The sequence below is a fragment of the Pocillopora damicornis genome, chromosome 12, assembly GCF_964200805.1.
Source record: "Pocillopora damicornis chromosome 12, jaPocDami1.2, whole genome shotgun sequence".
NCBI classification, from domain to species: Eukaryota; Metazoa; Cnidaria; class Anthozoa; order Scleractinia; family Pocilloporidae; genus Pocillopora; species Pocillopora damicornis.
In genome coordinates this window covers 17,921,725-17,946,698 of record NC_142681.1, presented here as the reverse complement: position 1 = coordinate 17,946,698, position 24,974 = coordinate 17,921,725, and the positions used below count along the sequence as shown (strand labels likewise).

General features: G+C 39.1%; 3 protein-coding genes and 1 non-coding gene across 4 annotated transcripts; 1 reads left to right on the top strand and 3 right to left on the bottom strand.

Moving 5' to 3' along the window:
- Positions 1 to 207: 207 nt before the first annotated feature.
- LOC113666366 (uncharacterized) lies at positions 208 to 4,175 on the bottom strand. Its single transcript, XM_027182144.2, has 2 exons — positions 3,829 to 4,175; positions 208 to 1,893 (listed from the first exon to the last, which is right to left on the bottom strand). The coding sequence occupies exons 1-2, from the start codon at positions 4,023 to 4,025 to the stop codon at positions 1,077 to 1,079; spliced, it is 1,014 nt and encodes a 337-aa protein (XP_027037945.1). The 5' UTR covers positions 4,026 to 4,175; the 3' UTR covers positions 208 to 1,076.
- A 109-nt stretch (positions 4,176 to 4,284) lies between these two features.
- LOC113666365 (uncharacterized) lies at positions 4,285 to 12,390 on the top strand. Its single transcript, XM_089188935.1, has 7 exons — positions 4,285 to 4,873; positions 5,339 to 5,433; positions 6,051 to 6,210; positions 6,676 to 6,739; positions 10,757 to 11,034; positions 11,513 to 11,681; positions 12,004 to 12,390. Exons 1-7 carry the CDS (start codon positions 4,307 to 4,309, stop codon positions 12,111 to 12,113), a joined length of 1,443 nt encoding a protein of 480 aa, XP_089045061.1. The 5' UTR covers positions 4,285 to 4,306; the 3' UTR covers positions 12,114 to 12,390.
- LOC113673698 (uncharacterized) lies at positions 12,242 to 16,506 on the bottom strand. Its single transcript, XR_016181509.1, has 3 exons — positions 15,952 to 16,506; positions 13,279 to 13,452; positions 12,242 to 12,905 (listed from the first exon to the last, which is right to left on the bottom strand). It is a non-coding gene; the product is annotated as an uncharacterized LOC113673698 (transcript).
- Positions 16,507 to 17,305: 799 nt separating this feature from the next.
- On the bottom strand, positions 17,306 to 23,142 carry LOC149036800 (uncharacterized). The gene is made up of 3 exons (XM_089188937.1): positions 22,588 to 23,142; positions 19,576 to 19,749; positions 17,306 to 19,188 (listed from the first exon to the last, which is right to left on the bottom strand). The coding sequence occupies exons 1-3, from the start codon at positions 23,041 to 23,043 to the stop codon at positions 18,931 to 18,933; spliced, it is 888 nt and encodes a 295-aa protein (XP_089045063.1). The 5' UTR covers positions 23,044 to 23,142; the 3' UTR covers positions 17,306 to 18,930.
- Between the last annotated feature and the right edge of the window lie 1,832 nt (positions 23,143 to 24,974).

Genomic DNA, 24,974 nt, shown 5'->3' with positions numbered 1-24,974 from the left:
CCCATAATTGATATTCTTCTCTATTCTCATCACTTACCTGCTTGATATTGTATTGATATTGTAAGGAGAAATTCTGTCTTGGTCACTTGTGGGAGTGAAAGGGTTAAGGATGGCAGGTGTATCATTAAGAAACAGGAAAACAATACATGTGAAATTAGGAGTATTTGACACTAGCATTTCTAACACATGAAAAACTTTGAAAATCAATCATTTCAACTTTTCCCTATTTATTCCCTAATATTATTTGTATTTAATTAAATCCTTGGGAGGGATATCATGTATCCTTTTTAACATACTTACAAATTAAATTCCCTCATACTGAGACATTTTTACATAAAGTTTACTCTCAGCAATGCAGAGCACCTTAGTTTAATAGTGAAACCCAAATGTAAATACAGTGTAGCACTTTTTACAGTTTTGAGTCAATGTAAATAAGTTTCATCGATAATAGCCAGTTTTGAGATTTGCATACCAAGGAAGAAACGGTGAAGTTGTTATGTGAACAAATTTGATTGCATCAACCCTTTCACTCACAAGATCAAAATATCACTTTCTCTGCACTGTTTTCCATACATTGCCAATAATTTTGGCTTTAAGAATTTGGTGCAAAATCAAACACTATCCTAACATTTAAATATGTATCAAAATTATAAGGATAAATTTCTTTTTGATCACTTGGGGAGTGAAAGGGTAACTAGTGACTGGTTCCTGTTTTTCATTTCATTATTTGAAAAGGGAATTTTACCAAAAGTAGCCCAAGCTGGCAAAATGAGCCTCAGTAAATATACAGTACAAATATGTAAATGTTACCCAATGGCTGAAATATAAGGTTGTTCCTTTGCATCATGGGAGTATCTTGGGCTAATGTAGGGGTGTTTAGCTCCATTTTAGTTCAGCTGCTTTGCCCGTTAAATAATTCTTAGGTTCAGTTTTTTTAAGGTCACAAAGGCAACTGTTTATTCCCATAAAAATTCTCATAAAAATTCTCATATTTCAGCCATTGCAAAATGTCAACATATTTGTATATTCAGGGAGGCTCATTTTGGGAGCTTGGGCTACCTGTTATCATACTTCTCCTAACAGAGTGTCTTCTCATTTTTCAAATGCAAACGTAACTCTTCACTCTCTTTGTAAGTTGACCACAAAACTGTGGCCAGACCACTGATTATCAACCCACCACCAGCACATTCCAGAAGCTGTAGCGATTGTCCTAAACATATCATGGACAAAAGTGCACAAAATAAAGACTGAAGAGGCCAGGAGCAGGTAACAAGAGTGGATGGTGCCTGCATGTTACACCAAGAAAGAAGCAGATAACACATTGTTGAGGAGACCACAATTGCATACAGTAAGCAATAGAATGTTTCCTTCGTAAAACTTGTGAACTTTTCTGGCTGATTTGAATAAGTTAATGAAGCAAATGCCAGAAAAATTGTAGCAAAAAAGTAACTCCAAGCTGTAACAGCCAAGGGTTGTTTCTTCCAAGTTGAGTGGGATTGATTAAAAATATATTTCTTCTGAATAATGTAGTACACGGCTGTGCTGGAGGTTTTCACAAAGAGACAAATGCAACCCAGAAACTGAGTCCCGACAGATGAATCTTGTAAAAGCCAGGACTTTTCACTGGAAGTATCATGTAGTTTTCCTAACGTCATTGTCATAGCACCACAAACTGCTAATAAAATTCCAAAAACTTTAGCGCATCCATGACTTGTTGTTAGCTTCGGAGGTGGTTCCACTCCAGTCATCATTGCAAGGAAAGCACTCCACACAGGCACTGCAGGCTGGAACATAGCAGCCATGTTAGCTGATGTTAAATAAACACCAAGGAGGAAAAGAAGCTGAGGAATAAATGGTCCTGTGAGGCCAAGAACCATCAGCAAAGGTATGCTTCTACAAAAAAGAATGAAAATTGGAACAGTTATTTAATAATTATTTTTGAGGCGGCTGGAACAGCTTTTACCCTTTATACTCAACGTCATCATGTTTATTCTCAATACTGTTCTCTATACATTTCTAAAGTTGATGGCAAGGAGAATTTGTTTCACCATCAAAAGCCTCTTTAGTTGGTGATCATTTCCTTTATTCCTGTGACCTTAAAATTTGATTCAAGGCTGATATTGTCAGAAGGAATTACATGCTAGTCACTCTTTGGAGCCAAAGGATTAACTCCCTGGAGTGACCACGACAAATTTTCACCTTACAATTTACAAGTAATGAGAATAAACAAAAGTATAAGTTAGGGGATTTTTAGTTGATCCTATAGTACATTCTCCAAACTAATACCACAACAATTGTATTGCAGACAGTAAGGAGAATTGATGATGAGATCTTAGGAGTTCATGGTTAAGAGGACCATTCTATTTGTTTTTCTAGAAATACCACAAAAAAAAAGGCCCACTGTAATTTGTGAAATGAAACAAAATGAAAATCTGTAATTTGCAAAATGGAAATATTCTAATAATTTGCTGAATAGAAATTTCAAATTACAGATTTATCTGTAATTTGCAACATGGAAATATTCAAATGATTTGCAAAACAGAAATCTGTAATTTGCAAAAAAAAGAAAATTATTCTGAGACTGAAGAAAATAAAAGAGCTTGGGTCAGTTACATTTTTCTAGTGAACATGATATTTCATCTAGAAACATGCTGCGACACTTTCCATGTCCATTTCTGGTCAGGTAAGTGTTATGTCATGCCTTTGAATTATTGATCGACAACATACATTGATTACACCTTATGTGTGTAGTCTTTACCTCGTGGACAGTACTGCTACAGTGTCAACTCACATTTCAAATTGCTTTTGTGTACTATTGCCTAAACAACACTGAGTTATTCACAAATGTTGTAGAAATTTTGTAAAGTTCACCATGCAGATTTGTAAATCATTAGCATATATTTCCTTTTTGCAAATTACAGATTTCTAGAAATATGTAATTAGCAAAATGGAAATATGCTAATGATTTGCAAAAATGTTTATTTACTTATTGCAATACATGGCATATACAATACAAAATGGCTAAACTAAAATAATTATTAATGGTAGGTAGTACAGCCAATGGATAATCCGTAAAGAAGTTATAGACCCCATACAAAGATGGATCACCATAATAAAAAAACACATATGTCTAAAAACTATATAAAACTATGAATAATTAAATGAATAGATGAAATAATCCTCAAAAACTCTGAGTCAGAATTTAAATCGAATGTAGATCTATGAATCAGATGTAAAAATATCTATAGATTATCCAATAAAAGAGATTACCACAAAGTGATATTCGAGGTATCTCTGTCTGGCACAAACATGTGTAACATCCAGAAAACAGGACAGACAGAAATCATCAGATCAAAATACTCATAACTTTAACAGGAATTTCTTAACTCTAGTCTTAAATATATTTAACTCAGCAGCATCGCGAGTTTCTCTAGGCTACAGATTCCTACTATCACATATTCTATGATTTTATTTTTTAAGACATTTGTTCTACCATACTTCTTTTTTAAAGTTAACTTATCCTAAGTCTTATTGAAAATCGGTCAACCTCTGAATAAAAACATTACCATATTTACAGATTTTCGTTTCGTTTCGCAAATTACAGTGAGCCACAAAAATTGGTTCTTCGACTTAGCACTTTTAATTTTGTTGATTTCAAGCTTGATGCTTAGCTAAATTTTCATCATTATCCTACAGTTATTAAAAATAATTTCGAGATTATTTTTAAAATAATGTTTCAGTTGGGCTTCGTCTCATGTTTTAGGGACATAATTTAGAATACGACTCACTTCCACTGCTTGGTTGGCTATGAAAAGTAATTTTTCTAACCTGAGAGAAGGAAAACTCAATTTTCCTTCGACGAGAAAAGCAGCACACATCATGACTGGAAAAGCTCCGGCATCACGAAACAGGCAGAACACTAAAGGATCTGCTTTAGTTTCCTTGGCGAACTTTGTCACGATAATGCCATACGCCCCAAATCCAAGCTGTGCGGTGATTAAAGCACAATAAACCTTCATCGACATCTTAAATACTCCTTTGCTGTTTAATTTAACCAGGGAAAGGAATGGTTTATTGTCACTTCATCTCCCCGTTGATGACCGGCGGCCATCTTGAATTAGTTTCACGCTTCATGAGGACAACATGAAATCATACTCGCTGTCTTGGGCTCTTTTATACGGACGAGGGTAGGATGAGTAGAATCATGTAGCCCCTCTTCCCTGGGTGTTCTTCTGCCATGCTTCTGCGTGCGTGACAATCTTGCTGTAAATATGTGTAGGACCCGGAAACGTGATACTGGTATAACATGACTGTGGGGCAAACTTTAGTTATGGCATCAAAATTGTGCTTTTTCTCTCTGTTTCTCTACAATACGGCTGTTTTCGCGTTAAAATCAGGTTCCATTGGAAATTGCCCAATTTCAAGCACGAATTTCAGCGCAGCATTCCTCCACAACCCTCCATACGTGAAAGCCAATAGCACAAAATGGCATGGCCTGATTTATGATTTTGTGCAAGCTGGACTAATTCGCTGTTTTCGCCGCTACTCCTGCAATATGACGAAGATGCATTGGAGGGAAGTTTTCTCCGAGGAAAAATTTAGCTCCCTCACTCTGGAAGAAAAAACTGACATCGCAATTCCGATAACACCTTCGTTGTTTTCGTCGTTGACTGAAGAATTGTCGACATCACGAAACTGGCGCGTCACGCTTGTCACTATCGTAGAATCGCCTGGTTTTGCGTTAGTCATTGATTACGATGCCTGTAAGACGAAGATTGAGAAGATTATTACGTACACAATTCTGTCTGCTTGGCCCGTTTGCGCAGTGATTTTACTCTTGGCTGGTATTTCAGGGATCTCCATATGGGCATTGGTAAGGAACTGGTCATTATTTATCTCCCGTGGGGGAGAGGGGAAGGAGGGTGGAGTATTTTTGAAGGGGTAACATGATTTTCGGGGGCAACAGAGGGGGAATCAGTTGTCGCCTACAAAGTATAAATGGCGGACTATGGAAAATTTACTGTCAATTACCTGGCAATTAAGGGGGTCATGAGAATGTTGCACAGTCTTAGGGGGGATCAGGTCTAATTCGATCGTGACACAACCTAAATCCTTTAACAACCCTCCCCCCCCCCCCCGACAAATAATGACTGGTGTCTAACTCTATACTGCTGGCAAACGTGCAAACGTCCTCTTGCTTCGTTTAGAGCTATTTGAAACAGCTGTATGTAATTCTAGCAGAAAACATACAGGCTTTGAGAAGAAAGGCGGTGGGATCGTTTTCTATGAACGAAGTTGCGATATTCCCTCAAATACTAAAAGGATATTTTATCTGCAGGAAACAAGCACTAACCATCATCACTTCCCGTCTTCCTTTGGGCGTGGATCAACAGAAGGATTCTGGTGGGCTTTTGTTACCATGACAACTGTTGGGTAAGACTGATTTATCATAGAAGGCTATGTCAGGAGCCCATTGGTAATGGACTCCTGGCTACGTTCAAATTTCCTTCAGGAAAGGACGTAGATTAGCTATATCTCTTTTCCTAAATATTATCCTATTATTTTGTAATCCTCCTTCAAAGTATGTTAAAGGTTTTATTCCATCCACTGTAAGTCGAACTCTCTTAGGCTTCTCCTTTTAATCCTGGACTTCTGTTATTTCTCTCGCTCCGGCTTACGGACTTAAACGGTTTTATGTCCGAGAATGGTGCGAAAGAAGCTTGAACTTGGATGATCGTTAGATGTTCAACATGCTTCACTACAATTCGACACCACCAGGGACAATGAATGTATACCCTGAAATATTTTCCCTACATCTTTAAGGTGGTTTACTGTTATCTTGCAATTGTACACCTTCCCTATCCTTTCACATCCACGTTCCCTTTCACTTTATTTGTGCTCCTCGTTAGCAGTCTGTCTATCACAGAAAACAATGGCTTGCAGGTTTCCCCTAAATTAGCGAAACTTTTCATCAACCAAATAATAAAATGCCAAAACTATCATAACATAGTTGTCGTTTCTATAGTGCAATTTTGACCGTATTATTTCAGTTACGGTGACAAAGTTCCACGGACCATGTACGGTCGACTTTTCTCCGTTGTTTGGATTTTAACCGGCGTCTGTCTTATTTCCATTTTCACTGCTGCTATCACCAGCGCCATCACTGTTTCGTCTGTTGATCCAGGCTGTAAAAGTACTCAAGGAAAACGCGTGAGTAATGTTTTTCTGCCTTTGCTCCAGCTTAAGATCATTTGGTTGATAGTTTTCAGCTGCGATTTTCTTAACCACGTACGCTTAGTGATTGGCGGGAGAAGAACAGCTTAAGGTACCCTTGTGATCAGTCAGTTACTTTCCGCGCCACTTTTCAAACCATCAGCATGTAATAACAACTTCAGTCGCAATTTTTGGGGTCGCCGGTTTGAGTCAGCGGAAATCATGTCGCTTCTTTAATAGTGGCTTTGTTCTTCTAGAGTGGTGAGGGGCACCGAGAGAACTGCGGGGGGGGGGAGGGTAACCAAATTGCAAAAGTCCTTAGGCTGTCAGTTTTTTCTCTCTATTCCATTTTACAACGTAGAGTCGAGCATATCATGTTTGAACATAGGACAGTATCCATCTTAGCTGCCAAATTACTTCCGTATAGTGTCCCCGACGATATATTTTTTTCTTCCTTCGAAGCTCGCAGCAATAAACGGATCAGATGCTGAAAAGGAGGCGAGACATCGTGGGGCTTATGTTACAAGTAAGAATAGCGTTTTGCTTATTCCATCGGAAAAGTACGTTACCATTTTTCCATCGGATCTATTTTTTTGTATCGAACATGCATGAAAAAACGATAAATTATGCGAAATTCTATTCCTATTGTTGTTAGGCCAAAAGAATAAATTATAATTCCAGGAAAGCGTGTTCTAGCGCTCACTCAGAATTTTGCGATGGCCCATATTTAGAATGTTACTCAGAAGGAGTAGTGTTGTGGAGGGGCAAATTCCCAATCACTTCTGGGTGTGAAAGTGCAGTGAATATCCGCTTGGGCGTGTCAGTTCTACCGGCCCTTCCCTCAGGACTCCAGACTGAAGAAATACCTAAAATTGTTTCTGATATAACTCGAGAAATGAAATGATTTTTTTAAAAACTCGTTCCACGCGATGAAAACCTTAGGGGAGGGAGGTCACGATGAGATATGCTTGATTTCCGGTAAGGCTTCGTAATATTCGTATATGATCCCTTCCCCCCCCCCTCAAAAGGCACTCAACTCTTCATAGTCCCCCTTTTTTTTTTTTTGACAATCTTTAATGAGGAAACTTTTTCACTAAAAAGTGGTTTACAAAAAGGACCTCGAAAATTAAAAATTAAAAATTTACAAAGAATAAAAATGCTAAAAGATGCTACTAAAAACTAATGTATCTTATGTGTAATACAAAACTTAAATCAATGAATTAAAAATCTGACGCTTCAAAATATTTACATTATCAGAGGCTCGTATAGTTTTGTCCAGCGAGTTAAAATCACTTACAGCATGATAGCCAGTTCTTTGTTTGCCCCAGTTTCTTTTAACGGATGGAATTTTGAGGTTTGCTTTATTTCTTGTGTTGTAACTATGCTGTTCTTGCTGAGTGACTAATGTTAGTTCGTGATGCGTGAGACCATTAAGACATTTATATACATGTACGCATCGGCGCTGGAAGCGCCTTTTTTCTAGTGTTAACCACTTCAGTGTAGTTAACGCATCAGACGCAGAGGAATACAGTGGTCGATCTAATATTATTTTAGCCGCCTTATTTTGAAGCACTTGCAAACTAGACATTAAAGTTACATTATGTTTGTCTCCCCAAACTAAATCAGCATACTCGAATAAGGGCATAACAAGGCTTTTATAAAAAAGGATGCGCGCCTTAAACGGTAACAAATGCTTAATGCGTCTAAGTAGGCCAAGCCTTTGATTAACTTTCCCTGCCATGTATTCGACATGATTTGTCCACGAAAAATCAGACGATATTAAGATTCCAAGATATTTAAAACAAGTAACATTGTTTATACAATGATCAAAGATTGAAACAGTTAGAGCTATTTTCCTCTGTAACTTCTTGTTACTGCCTATAAGCATGCATTCGGTTTTGTCCAGATTCAGTGTTAACTTATGTTCATTCAGCCGTTTCGCCACAGCCAGGAGGTCTTGGTTGAGCTTTTCAGTCAGCTCCTGAGAGGAAGACCCATAGCAGTAGATCACCGTGTCATCTGCATAAAGTGATGCTTGACAGGCATCTAGAACGCTTGGCAAATCGTTAATGTAGATGACAAATAGCAGAGGACCCAGAATACTTCCCTGAGGGACCCCTTGGGTAACTGGCAATTCATCAGACAACTCATTCCCACAACATGTACGCTGTTTCCTGTCAGTAATGTAAGAGCGGAACCACTGAAGCGAGTTCTCACATAAACCAATTTTGGAGAGCTTGCGTAACAAAATCCGATGGTCCACAGTGTCGAAAGCCTTGGTTAAATCCAAAAACACGGCCCCACACAGTTTACCTTGTTCCATGTTCAATAAGACTTCATCAGCAAATGATGTCAAAGCAGATTCAGTAGAGAGCCCCTTCCTAAATCCAAACTGTTTCCTTGTGAGAAGGTTGTTAATAACCAAGTGCTGGTACAGCTGGGAATGCACGGCTTTCTCGAGAATTTTACTGAGTGTCGGTAAAATAGAGATAGGTCGATAGTTCGATGCATTTGACCGGTCGCCTGATTTAAACAAGGCTGTAATTTTTGAGCATTTCCATAATTTAGGAAATTTACCAGTAAGAATCGATCGATTCAACAGCTTAGTGATGGAGGGAGTGATTGTATTAGCAGAGCTCTTGAGTAGTCTAGCACTAATTTTGTCCAAACCAATTGCTTTATTTGTCTTCAAAGAGGTAAGCTGCTGAAGCACAAACGATTCCTCTAGTTCAGTTAACTGGAACTGAGACAACGGTTGTTCTAAAACCAAGTTGCAATTCGACCAGGTAGTCGTTATTTTGTCAGCTAGGCGCTTGCCTATGGATGCAAAGAAGCTATTCAAAGCAACAGCAATGGATTTGGAAGTGGTGTGCTGAATGCCATCGGAAATGATGCACTGAACCTTTTCTGAGGATGAATTACGATTGCAAGCTTCGTTTACAGCTTTCCACATTTTGCCGTGATCTCCTCTGGCTTCCTCGATCATTTCGCAGTAATATTTCGACTTAGCAGATTTTACTAAGCGGTTTACTTTGTTCCTCAGTTTCCTGTAAGAGTTCCAGTGCTTTTCTGAGTTCGATTTACGTGCTTTACGATGATACCAGTCTCGATCTCTCATTGATTCGCTAATTTTGCTATTCATCCAAGGAATAGGTGTTCCCTTCACACGTCGTCGTTTGACAGGTGCATGATCGTCTGCAACTTCTGAAAACAGTTTGTTCCAAGTTAATAAAGCGTCATCGATATTGTTTTCATTGTCAACGACGTGCCAAGGAACATTCCTAAGATCTTCGTTAAATGAATTCGCATCGAAATTCTTGTAAGAGCGATACTCAAACATTCTTGGATGTGCTTTTGTTTGCACACCAGTCTTTAGAATGCAAAACACCAGGTAATGGTCGCTCAATGGAAACGGAACAACACCAGATTTAACAATGCGATGTTCATTATTGACAAAAATCAGGTCAATCAAGGTCCGTGAGGTGTCAGATATTCGAGTAGGCTCTTTTATCAGCTGTGTGAAGTCAAAAGCGCGCGAGAAGTTGAGAAGTAGTTGTTTGTCTTTCTTGGGCAATTTTGAATTAGGCATCATGTTTGCGTTTAGATCTCCTAAAATGACCACATCCGATTTTTCAAGATCAACAGCAGGCATACTATCTCGCAGAGACGAAATAAAAGTGCGGAGATCGGCATCTAGTGCTCTATAAGCGCAACATAATAACGTTGGCTTACATTTATCTCGAATTAACTCAATCCATAAACATTCCTGTCCACCAGTATTGATATCATTCCGCAAACGAAACGCCAAATCTTCTCTTACATACATAGCAACTCCGCCATATCCCTCTTTATTGCCAGTGCGATCTAACCTTATGCACACAAATCCAGGGAGTTTTATTTCAGCATCACTTGTTGAGGAATCCAGCCAAGTCTCGGACAGAGTTAGCACGTCAAAAGTTTTGTTGTTAATTCCCTCAAGACGCAGAGAGTCGGTTTTGTTTGCGAGACTTCGTATATTCAAGTGAGCAATCTTGAGACCTCTAGTGGACTTGATATCAGCAAATGTCTGGTAGCCGGGATTAATCTCAATGTCACCAGCAAGAGCAATAAGAGTCAAAACAAAACAGGCACGATGAAAAAGCTTACAAAGCATAACACTCTTCAGTCGTCCATTAGACTCTTGCCTCCGGGTCGGTTCTTTTCGATGAAATGAAGCACCAGCAACTTCAGCCCTGCAATTCATCTGGGAAACAAAATACGTCTCTCTATCGTTAAGCAAAGTGTTCTCATATATATCTGAGAACCTGAAGAACTCCAAAGTGATGTAAATACAGAGAAACACACATAAATTTGCGGAGAGCTTGAAGCCGCGTCCGAACGCCATGATAAAAGTATGTAATTGCTTTCATACTCTGTCGGCGACGACTTATCCGCCCTCCCGTTCTCCCTGAAAACCATGTGATCCTCAAATCCTTCATCCCCTCCCCTCCCCCCAGACAATAAATGATTTTCCCTTACTCATTTCGTATATTGCCTTCCCCAGCCTTTGAAACAGAAATGAAGATGTTCGATATGTTAACAGCAGGTGATGTTGATGGTGTCATGTTGGACAGATTCAAAGCTTACTACTACCTCGATCAACTGAAAAACGACAATCTTAGAGTTGCCTTGCGTATCGACACTTCACTACAATATGGCGTCTCGCTCATAGATAGAGGCTTTCCTGAGCTCACGGGAAAGAATGGATGCCTTGCAGAATACTTCGTCAATTCCCGTCATCGTTTGGATAGAACAATGAAACACTACATAATGCCGGTGAAGGTTAGTCCTAGTGATATATCACCATTACTTGCTATCCTTCTCTCCCTAACACTTTGAGAATATTTTCCGTACTAAATTCACCTCACAGTTTAAATTAAAGGAACCGGTCATTACCGCTTGGAGGTGGGGAAGGGAGGGGGTGGGGGTGGGGGTGGGGGTGGGGGGTGGGAGAGGGTTTGGAATGTTTTGGTCTCGCCACGATACGATTTACCTCATCTCTCACCTCCCAAAAGGCTCTGTACTAAATTATTATGATTCACCCTCATTGGCGGTAATTTTTTTTTTCATTACAATTCCTCCCTTTATACTCTGTCAGTGGCGACTGATCCTCCTTCCATTACCACGTCCTTAAAACCTTGTGTTCCCCCCCCCCCCCTGCGATTTATGTCGACTGGTCCCTTAGTAAAAAAAATCAATACAATATCAAGTTTCTAATTCAATCTGTCGCTGGACTAAAAGACGTTCTGAATCCTTTCAGCCCTTAGGTTCCCCTACAGAAACAGTTGGAGTCCTTTCGATCCATTCAAGGGCCAATCAGCACCTGCTGATCACTTCCGTGTGTATTTTTGTTTCATTCCTGACCTCTGGTCTTCTGTGGGAATTTCTCTACCGAAGAAACCACTTCAGTTTTTTCAAGTCTTCTCCAAGTGAGTATCACTGGTCAGTTCGCGCAAGTTCATGGACATAGAACACACTCTTCTTTTTGATCATCTCTCTAAGCCGCTACACATCAAGTGTTAATTAATGGATGGCTTACGCTATCATCATTTATAATACAGTATCATTATTATCGTTATTTTTATTGTTATCAATATCACCTTTATTATTACTGTTATCAAAACAACTACCTCTAACTTATCGCAGGCACGTATTGTTTCAATTGTTTCAAACTTATTTTTCTGCCACGACTTAAATTGAAATTATATCATGAAGATCAATTTAAGTCCAATCTTTGTTTTGATTTATCAGGGGGTAACAAAACCAATGGTTCACCGCTCATCAATAAGGAACTTGCAGAGATTCAGAACGCTCTCGAAAAGCTTACTGCGCAAGTGCACACGGTTCAAGAGAATTTGTAGCGTCTGCAAGAAAATGAGCAGTGAAATACAGAAGACTGAAGACATTCTGATGGATTCAACTGCCTCTAAAATGTCCATCCTTAAAAACTGACCATTACATTAATTGTACAATGACAACTTAGACAATGCAAAGCAAATCGAAAACACGTGTTTTGAAACTTTCAGAGCAGTATTTTGAAATTGTTACAATGTGAGTCTCGTAGCCCATTTTTCAACTCTTATCAAAATGTAATGCTCATTTTCAATCAAAACAAATAAAGAAGGCTCGGGTGCAGGATTCCCCTTCAACCATTCCTATCCACATAGACGACTGTCAGCCACGTGTACTGCACGGGTTTATCAGCGCAGCAGCTATCCACCCACAGATAAGACAGAGTTGGCGAACTGCAACCGGCCCTCGCGGTAATTTCGATACAAAAACGCACCAAAAAGAAAAACTGCGACCGAAATTGGCGCGAAAATTCCCAGCGCAGACTCCGTGTTCACGCAAATGCACACGCTGAAAACCACCAGAGCCAGCATTAGAAGAAATATAAAACCCCGTTGATAGAGCGGAATATCGTGCAACCTTGCACGAAATTCGAAATTCGGTACAACAAATGTGCAAATGGAGGCCATTTCTTCTGCAGATCCTCTGTCGACATCTTCCACTGAGCTTTCCTCGTCAGCCATCAGAGGAACTTGTTCGCAGTCATTCGCTTCCAGGGCATCCTCGTCCGGACTTCTGAAGCTGCCGTATGTTGTGTTCATGACAGCACTTTTTTTCGGTTGCAGCTTGGGGTACCAGATAACCTATTTTTCCGAAAAAAAAAAAAAAAAAAAGAAAGAAGATTGACTTTACATAGACTGTGGTTGTTTTCTTTTAGCTCTACAGAAGAATTAGGTGGCATGCTACCAAAATCAAGTTGTCTCATACGAATTAAAAACAACCACTCAAGTCAGTATGTCACAGTGTTTTAAAAGCGTAGAAACTTTATGGTAAAGCTCAAAACAGAATGGCAAATCAGCAAGGTAACCCTACTTGAATAAGCTTTGTATTCGCAAAGTTTCAAGTTTTTGTTTTCCCAACCCTACTTTTTTTTCAGTTTATTCGATTTTTTTCTTAAGTGATTCACTTATCTTAAGTTTTTCTGTAAGACATGCCTTTTCATTTATAGAAGATTACCTGTATTCCATTGATAAAAGCCATGGTACATGAAAAATAGGTCATAACAACGTATTGTGCTGGCAAAAGCAGAAGATAATTTGCCAAGAAATCCAATGTTTTACCAACAAGTGTAATTACAACAGAGGGTGTGGACTGACCATCTGTTGAGCGAAGACGCATATTCAAATAAATCTGGAATTAAAAAATAAATTTCATTTTAAACATTGTGAAATTGTAATGTATGTATGGCCCTTAGATTTCCTCCCACCCCACCCTACCCCCTTTCCTCCTTCAGACCCCACCCCCCACCTCTTACCACTCCATGCATAAATGTACTAACCCTTTCCAGCCTGAGAGTGCCATATGGCACAGGATGCAATTACATGCTCAATATCAATTCACTTTTTCTAGAATTTCCATGTTAAACCAAAAAGGTCATTGAAAGATCTGTACATTGATTGAAGGCATAAAATCATGGCCCCATCCAATACAAGACTTGGTTTACCACTCCTGCAACTTTTGGAACCTTTTGTCTTTGTACTGTTTTGGTTCAGGTGATATCTCACCACAATCAATGCTCTGAGAGCTGCAATTTTGGCTATAGTTTAGTGGTATATGTATGAGGCAAAAAAAAAAAAAATGTCAACATTTTTTATTTTTCACTTTGGAAACTTCTCAGTTATTTCAATTACCACCTTCACACCTGTTGATGTCCTTCATAGCATACCCCAAAAAATACCTATAAAATAATATATTATACATGGTCTAGCAGTTCATCATTCTCATTTTAGAAAAATTTGACATTTCCCTTGTGCAGGAAAGGGCTAAAGAGTGGCAGTAGGTTTTAATCTGCAATGCCATGGAGTGGGAGGTGTGTCATAGGGACCAGAATAAAAACCAAATTGTGTATTCACTGCTAATGACATTTAGGGTTGATTTCTGTCTTTTTCTTGCATCTCCTCTCCAATCCTCCCTTGCATTTCCTTAACACCTGCTGGTAATTAGGACTGTAATATTAAGAGCTATAAAAATTGTGCTTTGATTTCTGCAACAGATTGGACGTTATTTGCTGCATACTGGATATTCCCTTAGAATCGCTTCCCACTTCTGACTAACATGGGATATTTGTGGAGAGAAACGCTATGTTGCATGCAATACATCACAGTGCCTGGGTTCATCAGAAATGGATGGCAAGTTGTGGTTTGTCAAGAGAACCTAGCAAAAACGAAACTATGGTGTGAATAGACTTAATTAGGAGTGCAAGAGACAGTGAAGTGAAGTGAAGTGAAGTGAATTGCTTGTGTTCAGATGCATCTACAGCAGGGCTATACTACAGCTGAGCATAGGTGCCACAGGTAACCAACTTTTGTCTTTGGACAGACAACTAGCATTATTAGCACAGTGGGTTTTTTTTCTTACAGTTATCCACTGGATAGCGATTTATCCCTTGGATAGCGTTATTCGCCTCATGAACAACTGGGTCCTAATTGTTAATTCTCTCCTCTAGCTGCTACACTCTTTCTTGTGACTAAATTATGAGAATTTGGTGTAAGTTCAAGATAACAAATTCTACCTAATGGATAATTTTGAGTATTCTCATACCCTGTTTGCTGGATAATGTGTGGATATTACAGGGAGAAATTGCATGTTAATCACCTCTAGGAGTACAGGGTTAGAGTACTCACAAGGTAACCTCAACCTGACAAACATTTGTTGATAGTTTTCTTTTCCTAATATCATTTGTAAACATGAGTAATCTATTATATTCCTCAGACTTTTCAATGAAAATTGTAGCCACCATCTTTAATTTTAACAGCAGAGGTAGGCTGGGGAGAGAAACAAATTTGTACCAAGGGGGTGAGTGATGGTCAAAAGGAAGGAGAGGGTAGGGATGGGGTGATAAATATCATTACCTCTCCCATGCCCCCTCCCCCTGCCATCCACTCTAACTTGGTGGGTCAGGTAAACAATTGTGAGCTTGTAACTTTAACTTGCCCTGATAAGATACCTGCATTGCAGGCTATCTAAGCAATCATACTCTACCATGGGAAGTTAATTACACATACAGGTTAGTTGGTTAGTTACACAGAATCAAATAAAAAAAGTTTACTCCACTTTGTCAGAGCAAATGGCAAACTGCTAACGCTTGAAACATCAACTTTTCAACTCTTTACGGTGGCCAATTTACATTATCAACTCTGCTGATAATACTAAATTACCCTGTTATACTCTCCCACCAATGCAGCACCACAGTTTCTTAAGAAATTTACCACCCTTACAACACAATAGGTTTTTAAGTGTCCCACAGGTCAATACCATGCTCTTCAGTAATAAATTCTCCAGTGAGAGGCTGAATGTTGCTATGATTTAGGCAACATACCCTATCACTGATTTGGAAAGATACTTTTAGCGAATCAACACTTTGCTCATCTCTCCTTGGAAATGAGTGAAGGACTTATAAAGGAGTTACATCGCACAGACTGGCCCTGCATGTTATTTAAGATTCAGAGTGTGTAGCGAAGAAAGAGTGAAGGACAGTCTGGTATCGAAAAAAGATGACGAGATTGGGAAACTAAGCCTAAATTTTTCATAATGGACGAAGAGTAACATATCACTAATTAGTTCGCGTGTGGGTTATTTTAAATCAGTACTGTCTCAGATCAACTTAATTAGTTATATTGAGCTGCTCACCTGCGGAAATGACTCAATAGACCAAAGAAAAATTGCCAACCACTGAACATTTTTTCGGCATCAGCAACGGAAAGTTCTAAACTGATCACTGCAATCCAGATCAGGAAACACCCAGCGCCGTAGGATAATTTCATCCGCATAGTATGCTTGGAGTAATGCAAAAACTGTAGTAGTATGAAAAACTCTAAAATGGGCATATATACCGCTGATATTTTGATATACACAGGCAGTGCAACAGAAAAAGCGAAGAAACAATTTACCAGCGAGGCTGTGAGGTTGGCAGTGGCCCAAAGAATGCTAAGTCCTTCCACAGATTGACGCTTACAGTTCTTCCGTATTTGTGGCACCAAAACAGCAAACCAAATTGTGCAGCTTATGTACCCGCAAACATTTGGAAACGCGCACGAAGCTTTGGACCATGTTTTACGGCAATTCTCGAATAGTAAGTTGATTCTCATATTGTTATCTTTCACTCATTTAGGAGGAACGGATACTTGATGTCTTCCTACAAAGGGATTCGCCATCTTGAAAATGGAAAGCGGAAGTACAAAGCGCTGAGAGATCTGGGAGCTAGTGCTGTTATGATTACATCACATCGCTTCTCCAAATCCACGAGTGTTAAAAGACATTTAGAAGATGCCAAATAAGACAAGGTCAGATAAGTGAACAACACTGTACATGTGTTACAGACGTAAAAGATGTGAGTGAAAGTCTAAAAGTTGACGCTGAAACATTTGTTGTCTTCGTTTTTTGACATAAATGCTTATTCTTTCTTTTATTCCCTCAAGGTATATTTCGCTTTTCAACTTCAATGTGTTCCTAATTCGTCCGTTCTGTTCTTTAGAGGAACTCTCTCACCAGAGGAGAGTTTGAGTTGCGATTTTCTCTGAGGTCTCTATTTCTATGAATATTCACGAGTTTGTTTGGTTTTATTTTGTTTCCTTCTCCTTTTCTTTGTTGCCTCTGTCTTTCGTTTTCTCTCTCTTTATTTAAAGTTTAATTTTCCAATTTATTCTTCTAATCAGTCACTCACTCATTCCTTCCATATCACCCTAACGTCAGGAGAACAAAGGAACTGATCACCAACTAAAGAAGCTCCTGATTGTCAGACAAATTCTCCTCAGCAGCACCTTAGGAAATGTATAGAGAACAGTATGGAGAATATGCATACTGATGTATGGGTGTAAAGGGTTAACTCATTCATTCAGTCTGTGAATCGCACAGTGAGTCCTTCAGTGAGTCAGCTTAGTTTTATGTCGGCGGTCTCCCAATTAAATAATTCATTTACTGACATGACCCGTTCATTTATTCGCTTTCACTAAAGCAATGAAAGAACTTAACGAGGTTATGGCTACACTTGATTACTATAACTTTATTTTATCCCTTTCACCTCAATACATCCATTCCTAGCCAATTAAAAATATTCACTGTCTTCTTTGTGAATCCGCAGAGTTCGTCCACTTGATTTGGATCATCGACATCGACTGTTTGCTTCGGAAGGATAGAATGTGTGAAGATCGACTGTGGGACAGATCTCCATCTTTTCCATATATCAAACTTAATAAATTACTTAGTCTGAAATCCAGCAGATCGAAAGCTTGTTTTGGGTGCTCTGAATTTGGTTCGACGAATCATGTTTGACGCTTGATCCAACGGTCGACCTTTACCCTTTTTGGTCACCAAAATGATTTTTGTTTAATTCCAGATTATTTTGAATATGCGTCATCGCACAACAGATGGTCAGTCTATTGTAATTACACTTGTTGGTAAAACAACGGATTTCTTGGCAAATTATCTCCTGCTTTTTCTGATTCAAGTTGATCTCAAAGAGGGATTTTAATAGAGAAAAACTTCTTCAGTTTAAGTGCAGCATTGCCATATCACCCATTTCGCCTACTAGGTAAATGAATAATTCAAATGCATCGACTTTCACACAGCACTTGGATTCGCTACCACCTAATTAATTGAAACTTTTGTTTCTTTATTTATCTCGTTGCGGTGCTGTTATCACAATGACATTGTTACTGTTGCTACTTTTAGTTTCTTAAGAGCAGGGAGAACTGATGTCTCGTAGGATGGATTTTCGCAAACCTAGGTTAGGAGAATATACAACCGCTTCGAGCTTGTTTATGCCAGCATCCTCCAGAGGTTTCGCTCTGTTCACGAAACAGGAGATCGGGCAGCTCAGGAAAGGGCTTAACCTTGATATAGCTCTGTTATTAAAATACGACGGAAACTACAATTGGTTCGATTTTCATACGATAAGAAAAGCGCAAATTCGGTCATGTGGAAAGACAAGGAATATAAGTACATCTCTAGCGCGTGGAATAAACAACAATAAGGAGATCACCATTCTTCACTTGCGAATTGCCAGCCGAAAAGAATGTTGAACAATCATGTTCGGTGTGGGAACAGGCCCCTTCACCGGTGTTGTTTTAGCTGAATTCATTGGTTATCTTCCCCTGATTTTACTTGTGGTATGTGTTCATAACAGCCATCTTCGAAGCCGGTACGGAGCATAAGGCATTGACAATGAAGAGTAAAATCTCCTCGATGACAACGATCGAAACGCATCCATTTTGGCCATACAGCTATATCCTTTGGAAAGTAGTGTACAGAAATACTCGGTATATGTGTATTATTCGTGTAGCTAATATCATTTGGCGCTCCGGCCACGCCATACGTTCGTCTTTTCCTCTGGATTTCTCCTCTCTCCACTACAGTTGCCGACGTGTCTTCACAGTTTTCTGCGTTACAGCTATGTAATATAATCGTTTTGGCCGCGCGCTTTTTGGGGACACTTTTTGGCCGCCAAATCGTACTTTCAATGCACAAAAAAGTGGACAAGGAGAACTCGCCGGGCGCTAAGGTCGATTATTTCTAATTTTAAATACCGCTATCATCCAGAAAAAACAAAAAAAAACTTAAAGTGTTCTTCAATCATCATCACGTGTCAGCCACGTTTACTGCACGGGTTTATTAGCGCAGCAGCAGCAACCGGCCCTCGCGGTAATTTCGATACAAAAACGCACCAAAAAGAACAACTGCGACCGAAATTGGCGCGAAAATTCCCAGCGCAGACTCCGTGTTCACGCAAATGCACACGCTGAAAACCACCAGAGCCAGCATAAGAAGAAATATAAAACCCCGCTGATAGAACGGAATATCGCGCAACCTTGCACAAAATTCGAAATTCGGTCCACTTGTTTTCGGTTGCAGCTTGGGGTACCAGATAACCTATTTTTCCGGGAAAAAAAAGAAGAATGACGTTACAAAGGCTGCGGTTGTTTTCTTTTAGCTATACAGAAGAGTGTCTCGTGCGATTGTTGTAACGATTAGGTGGCATGCTACCAAAATCAAGTTGTCTTATACGAATTAAAAACAACCACTCAGGTCAGTATGACCACAGTGTTTTAAAAGCGTAGAAACTTTATGGTAAAGCTCAAAACTGAATGGCAAATCAGCAAGGTAGCCGTACTGAATAATTCGCAAAGTTTCGAGATTTTGTTTTCCCAACCCTACTTTTTTGTTTGTTTTTTTTTCGGTTAACTGGCTTTTTTCTGAAGTGATTCACTTATTTTAAGTTTTTCTACAAGAAATGCCTTTCCATTCATAGAAGATTACCTGTATTCCATTGATAAAAGCCATGGTACATGAAAAGTAGGTCATGACAACATATCGTGCTGGCAAAAGCAGGAGATAATTTGCCAAGAAATCTGTTGTTTTACCAACAAGTGTAATTACAACAGAGAGTGTGGACTGACCATCTGTTGTGCGACGACGCATATTCAAAATAATCTGGAAGTAAACAATAAAAATCATTTTAGAAGTGAAATCGTGGTGTCTATGCGGCCTCTTAACTTTCTTCGCACCTCACCCCCTTCCTCCTTCAGACCCCAGCCCCCCCCCCCCCCCCCCCCCACATTGTGAAATTGTAATAAATGTATGGCCCTCGACCTTCCTTCCCACCCCAACCCCCTCTTTCTTCAGACCCCACCCCACCCGCCTTACCACTCCATGTCCAAAGGTACTAATGAGTGGCAGTAGGTTTGAATCTGCAATGCCATGGACTGGGAGGTGTGTCATGGAGATCAGAAAAAAAAACAATTTGTGTATTCACTGCCAATGATATTCAGGGTTGATTTCTGTCTTTTCCTTTTGCATCTCCTCTTCAATCCTACCTTGGATTTCCCTAACAACTGCTGGTTATTAGAACTGTAAGATTAAAAGCTATAAAAATTGTGCTTTGATTTCTGCAACAGATTAAACATCATTTACTGCATACTGGATATTCTCATAGGATTGCTACCCACTTCTGACTACCATCAAACATTTAGGGAGAGAATGTTGCATGCAATACATCAGAGTGCCTGGGTTCATCAGAAATGGATGGCAAGTTGTTGTTTGTCAAGAGAACCTAGCAAAAATGAAACTATGGTGTGAATAGACTTTAATAGTTGCCCTCGTTTGGGGAAGAACAGAATTAAATGGAGTGTGAGAGACAGTGAAGTGGAGTGAACTGCTTGTGTTCAGATGCATCTGCAGCAGGGCTATACTACAGCTGAGCATAGGTGCCACAGGTAACCAACTTTTGTCTTTGGACAAACAACTAGCATTGTTAGCACAGTATGTTTTTTTTCTTACAGTTATCCACTGGACAACGATTTATCCCTTGGATAGCGTTATTTGCCTCATGAACAACTGGGTCCTGATTGTTAATTCTCTCCTCTAGCTGCTACACTTTTTCTTGTCACTAAGTTATGAGAATTTGGTGTAAGTTCAAGATAAATTCTATCTACTTGATAATTTTGAGTATTCTCATTCCTTGATTGCTGGATAATGTGTGGATATTATAGGGAGAATTTGCATGTTAATCACTTCTGGGAGTTCAAGTCCTTGCCTTATGAGGATCTTTGTGAGCGTATTGGTCTCTCAAGTCTTCGTGAACAGCGATTAGCAAAAATATTGTCCACTGTCTTTAAGATATTAGCCAGTGTGCAGGTCCAAAAAGCTTACGTGATCTTATAACAGTAAGGTGCTCCACTTATAACCTTAGGGGCACCACAATACTGGACCTCCCAAAAGTAAAATCAACAACCTTCGGGTTAAGATCATGGAGATATGCTGCATTGAAATTATGGAATGCTTTACCGGACGAGTCTCGAAAGATACAAACATTTACTACTTTTAAAAATTACTTACAAACATTAGATCTCACGGGACTCTAGTGCAGTGAGGATCTATCATTGATTATATTTACTGTTTTTAATGATTACATTTTATACATTTTACTTGGTGACTACATTGTTAAATTCTTATATTTTAATATTAGCTAGTTCTTAATCTTAATTTATTTAAATTTATATACCTTCACAAGGCTTTATAATTTCCTTTTCTCTTTTTATTTTGTGGCATACTTGTAAACTAGCTTTTAGCTAAGCATTCTGACCATGTTAAATAAATTGATTGATTGATTGATTGATTGAAGGTTATAGTACTCACAAGGTAACCACAACCCGACAAACACTTGTTCCTGGTTTTTTTCCTAATAATTATCATTTGTAAACATATGTAATCCATTATATTCCTTAGATTTTTCAGTGAAAATTATAGTCACCATTTTTAATTTTAACAGCAGAGGTAGGCTGGGGAGAAAAACAAATTTGCATCAAAGGGGTGAGTGATGGTCAAAATGAAGGAGAGGGTAGGGATGGAGTGATAAATATCATTACCTCTCCCATGCCCCTCCCCCTGCCATCCACTCTAACTCCAAATCAAACTTGGTGGGTCAGATAAATGATTGTGAGCTTGTAACTTTAACTTGCCCTGATAAGATACCTGCATTGCAAGCTATCTACACAGTCACACTCCAATGTAGGAAGTCGATACACATACACATACAGGTTAGTTGGTTAGTTACACAGAATCAAATACAAAAAGTTTACTCCACTTCATCAGAGCAAATGGCAAACAGCTAATGCTTGAAACATTAGCTTTCCAACTCCTTACAGAGGCTAATTTACATTATCACCTCAGTTGATAATACTATTAAAATTACCCTGTTATACTCTCCCACCAATGCAGTGTTAAAGTTTCTTTTGAAACTTACTCCCCCCCCCTCCACCCCTTACTCCACCATAGGTTTTTAAGTACCCCACAGGTCAATGCCATGCCATTCAGTAAAAGATCCTCCAATAAGAGGCTGAATGTCGCTATGATTTATGCAACATACCCTATCATTGATTTGGAAAGATACTTTTTGTGAATCAACACATTTCCCATCTCTCCTTTGAAATGAATGAAGGACCTATAGAGGTAAATTAAGAACAGGTACATTCCTGTTTTTCTCTACAGAGGAGTTGCTCCCTGGAAACCCCCCCCCCAAAGGAGCCTCATGGGGAGTTAAATTTCACAGATGCACAGACTGGCCCTGCATGTTATTTAAAAATTCAGAGTGTGTAGCAAAGACAGAGTGAAGGGCAGTCTAGTATCGAAAAAAAGATGACGAGTAGGGAAACTAAGCCTAAATTTTTCATAATGGACGTAGAGTAACATATCACGAATTAGTTTGCCTGTAGGTTATTTTAAATCAGTATTGTCTTAGATCAAATTAATAAATTATATTGAGCTGCCTACCTGCGGAAATAACTCAACAGACCAAAGAACAATTGCCAACCACTGGACTTTTTCCGCGGCATCGGTAACGGAAAGGTCTAAACTGATCACTGCAATCCAGATCAGAACACACACAGCGCTGTATAATTTCATCCGCATAGTGTGCTTTGAGTAGAACCAAAACTGTAGTAGTATGTAAAACTCTAAAATGGGCATACATACCGCTAATATTTTGATATGCATAGGCAGTGCAACAGAAAAAGCGAAGAAAACGTTTGCCAGCGATGCTGTGAAGTTCGCAGTGGCCCAAAGAATGCTAAGTCCTTCCACAGATCCACGCTTCCTGTTCTTCCATATTTGTGGGAACAAAACAAAAAGCCAAATTGCGCAGCTTATGTAACCGCAAACATTTGCAAACGCGCACCAAGCTTTGGGCCATGTTTTACGGCAATTCCCGTAAAGTAAGTTGATTGTCATAGTGTTATCTTTCACTCATTTGAGAGGAACGGATGGTTGATGTCTTCCTACAAAGGGATTTGCCATCTTGAAAATGAAAGGTTCAAGGCGCAAAGAGATCTGGGGGCTAGTGCCTGTCATGATTACATCACATTGCTTCTCCTAATCCACGAGTACGAAAGTTATGAGACTTTTAGAAGATGCCAATAAGACAAGGTCAGGTATTTATTAGCATATAAAATTAACCTCTTTCCATATTCCCGGCAGCCAAACAATTTTCACAAAATTTTCGCAAATTAATTATTTCTAACCTTTTTGAGAGCTAGTATCACATGTTTTTAGGAGAAAAATGTACTTATATGTTCAATTAGGTATAAATAGTATAATAATGCAATTAGGTATAAATAGAGAGGCATATTTTCAAGGTTTCCACATCTGAGGGTCTCAATGTGGTTGACCGTTAGCCGTAAAACGGCCAAAATTTTAGCCGTTAGACGTGAAAATTGACACATTTTAATCACGGTTAGTCGTAAAAAAAATTGACCGTGAAAATTTTTTTTTATTTTAATCACAAAAGAAGGTCATTAACCGTTAGCCATAAAATGGCTAACCTTTTAACTGTTAACTGAAAAAGCCATCACCCCATTGAGACCCTCATATAAACGAACTTTCTACCTCGTGAAACGATTTTGGGTAATACATGAGTACGGGCTCAGGCTCTTTTAAAGTGCATCAACTGGTTTTAATGACATTTACATTATTTCTGTGCAAAACTATCAGTTGCAACTTTGCGCTCGGCTCGAATTTGTTAGCTTCTTATCGACATTCTCTATGTCCACGTTTACTTCCATGGGGTCCCTCTCCGCCTTTCTTTAACAACTGTTTGCTCTTTCCCTGCAGTGGTTGTCTCTCGCTTTACAATTGTGCTGCTCTCAGCAGTGCTTCGCCCTCCACGAGATACATCAGCAGTGTTTTCGCCAACGCTTCTTCCTCCCCGTGGCCCATCAATAGTTTGTCCAAAGCTGACGGTCCACATCATTACTTCTGATAAGATGGTTCTTCCACCGTGAGAGCTAGGCATGGCACTTCTGCTACCACGAGGCCCATTTTCAAGGTCACGTCCTCCACGTGGACCGTTTGAACTCTCTCCAGCAGTGGTACTACTTTGGTCGTTTGTGGGAATTTCTGTAACGAAGAAATCACTTCAGTTTTTCAAGTCTTTTTCAAGTGAGTATCACTGATCAGTTTGCGCAAGTTTATGGACATAGAACACAGTCTTGTCACAAGATCTTTTTGATCATCTCTCTAAGCCGCTACAAATCAAGTGTTGATTAGTTAATTAATGGCTTATGTTATCATCATTATTAATATCACTATTATCGTTATTGTTATTATTATTATCATCATCACTATAATTATCTTTATTTTTGCTATTATCAAAGTAACTCCTCTAACAATTCGTGGCTCAGCTGGAGGTAGCATCCAACTCGTATATGCAAGCACGTATTGTTTAAAACTTATTTTTCCGCCCCAACTTAAATTGAAATTATATCATGAAGATCAATTAACGTCCAATTTTTTTTTAAAATTTATCAGGGGGCAACAAAACTAATGGTTCACCGCTCATCAATAAGGAAATTGCATAGATTCGAGACACTCTTGAAAAGCTTATTGCGCAAGTACACACGATTCTAGATAATTTGTAGCGTCTGCAAGAAATGAGCAGTGAAACACAAAAGACTGAAGACATTCTGATGGTTCAACTGCCCCTAAAATGTCCATCCTTGAAAACTGACCATAAAATTGATTGACACCTCAGACAATGCAAAGCAAATCTAAAACAAGTGTTTTGAAACTTTCAGAAGAGCGTTTTGAAATTGTTGCTATGTGAGTCTCGTAGCCCATTTTTCAGCTCTTATCAAAATGTAATGCTCATTTTCAATCAAAACAAA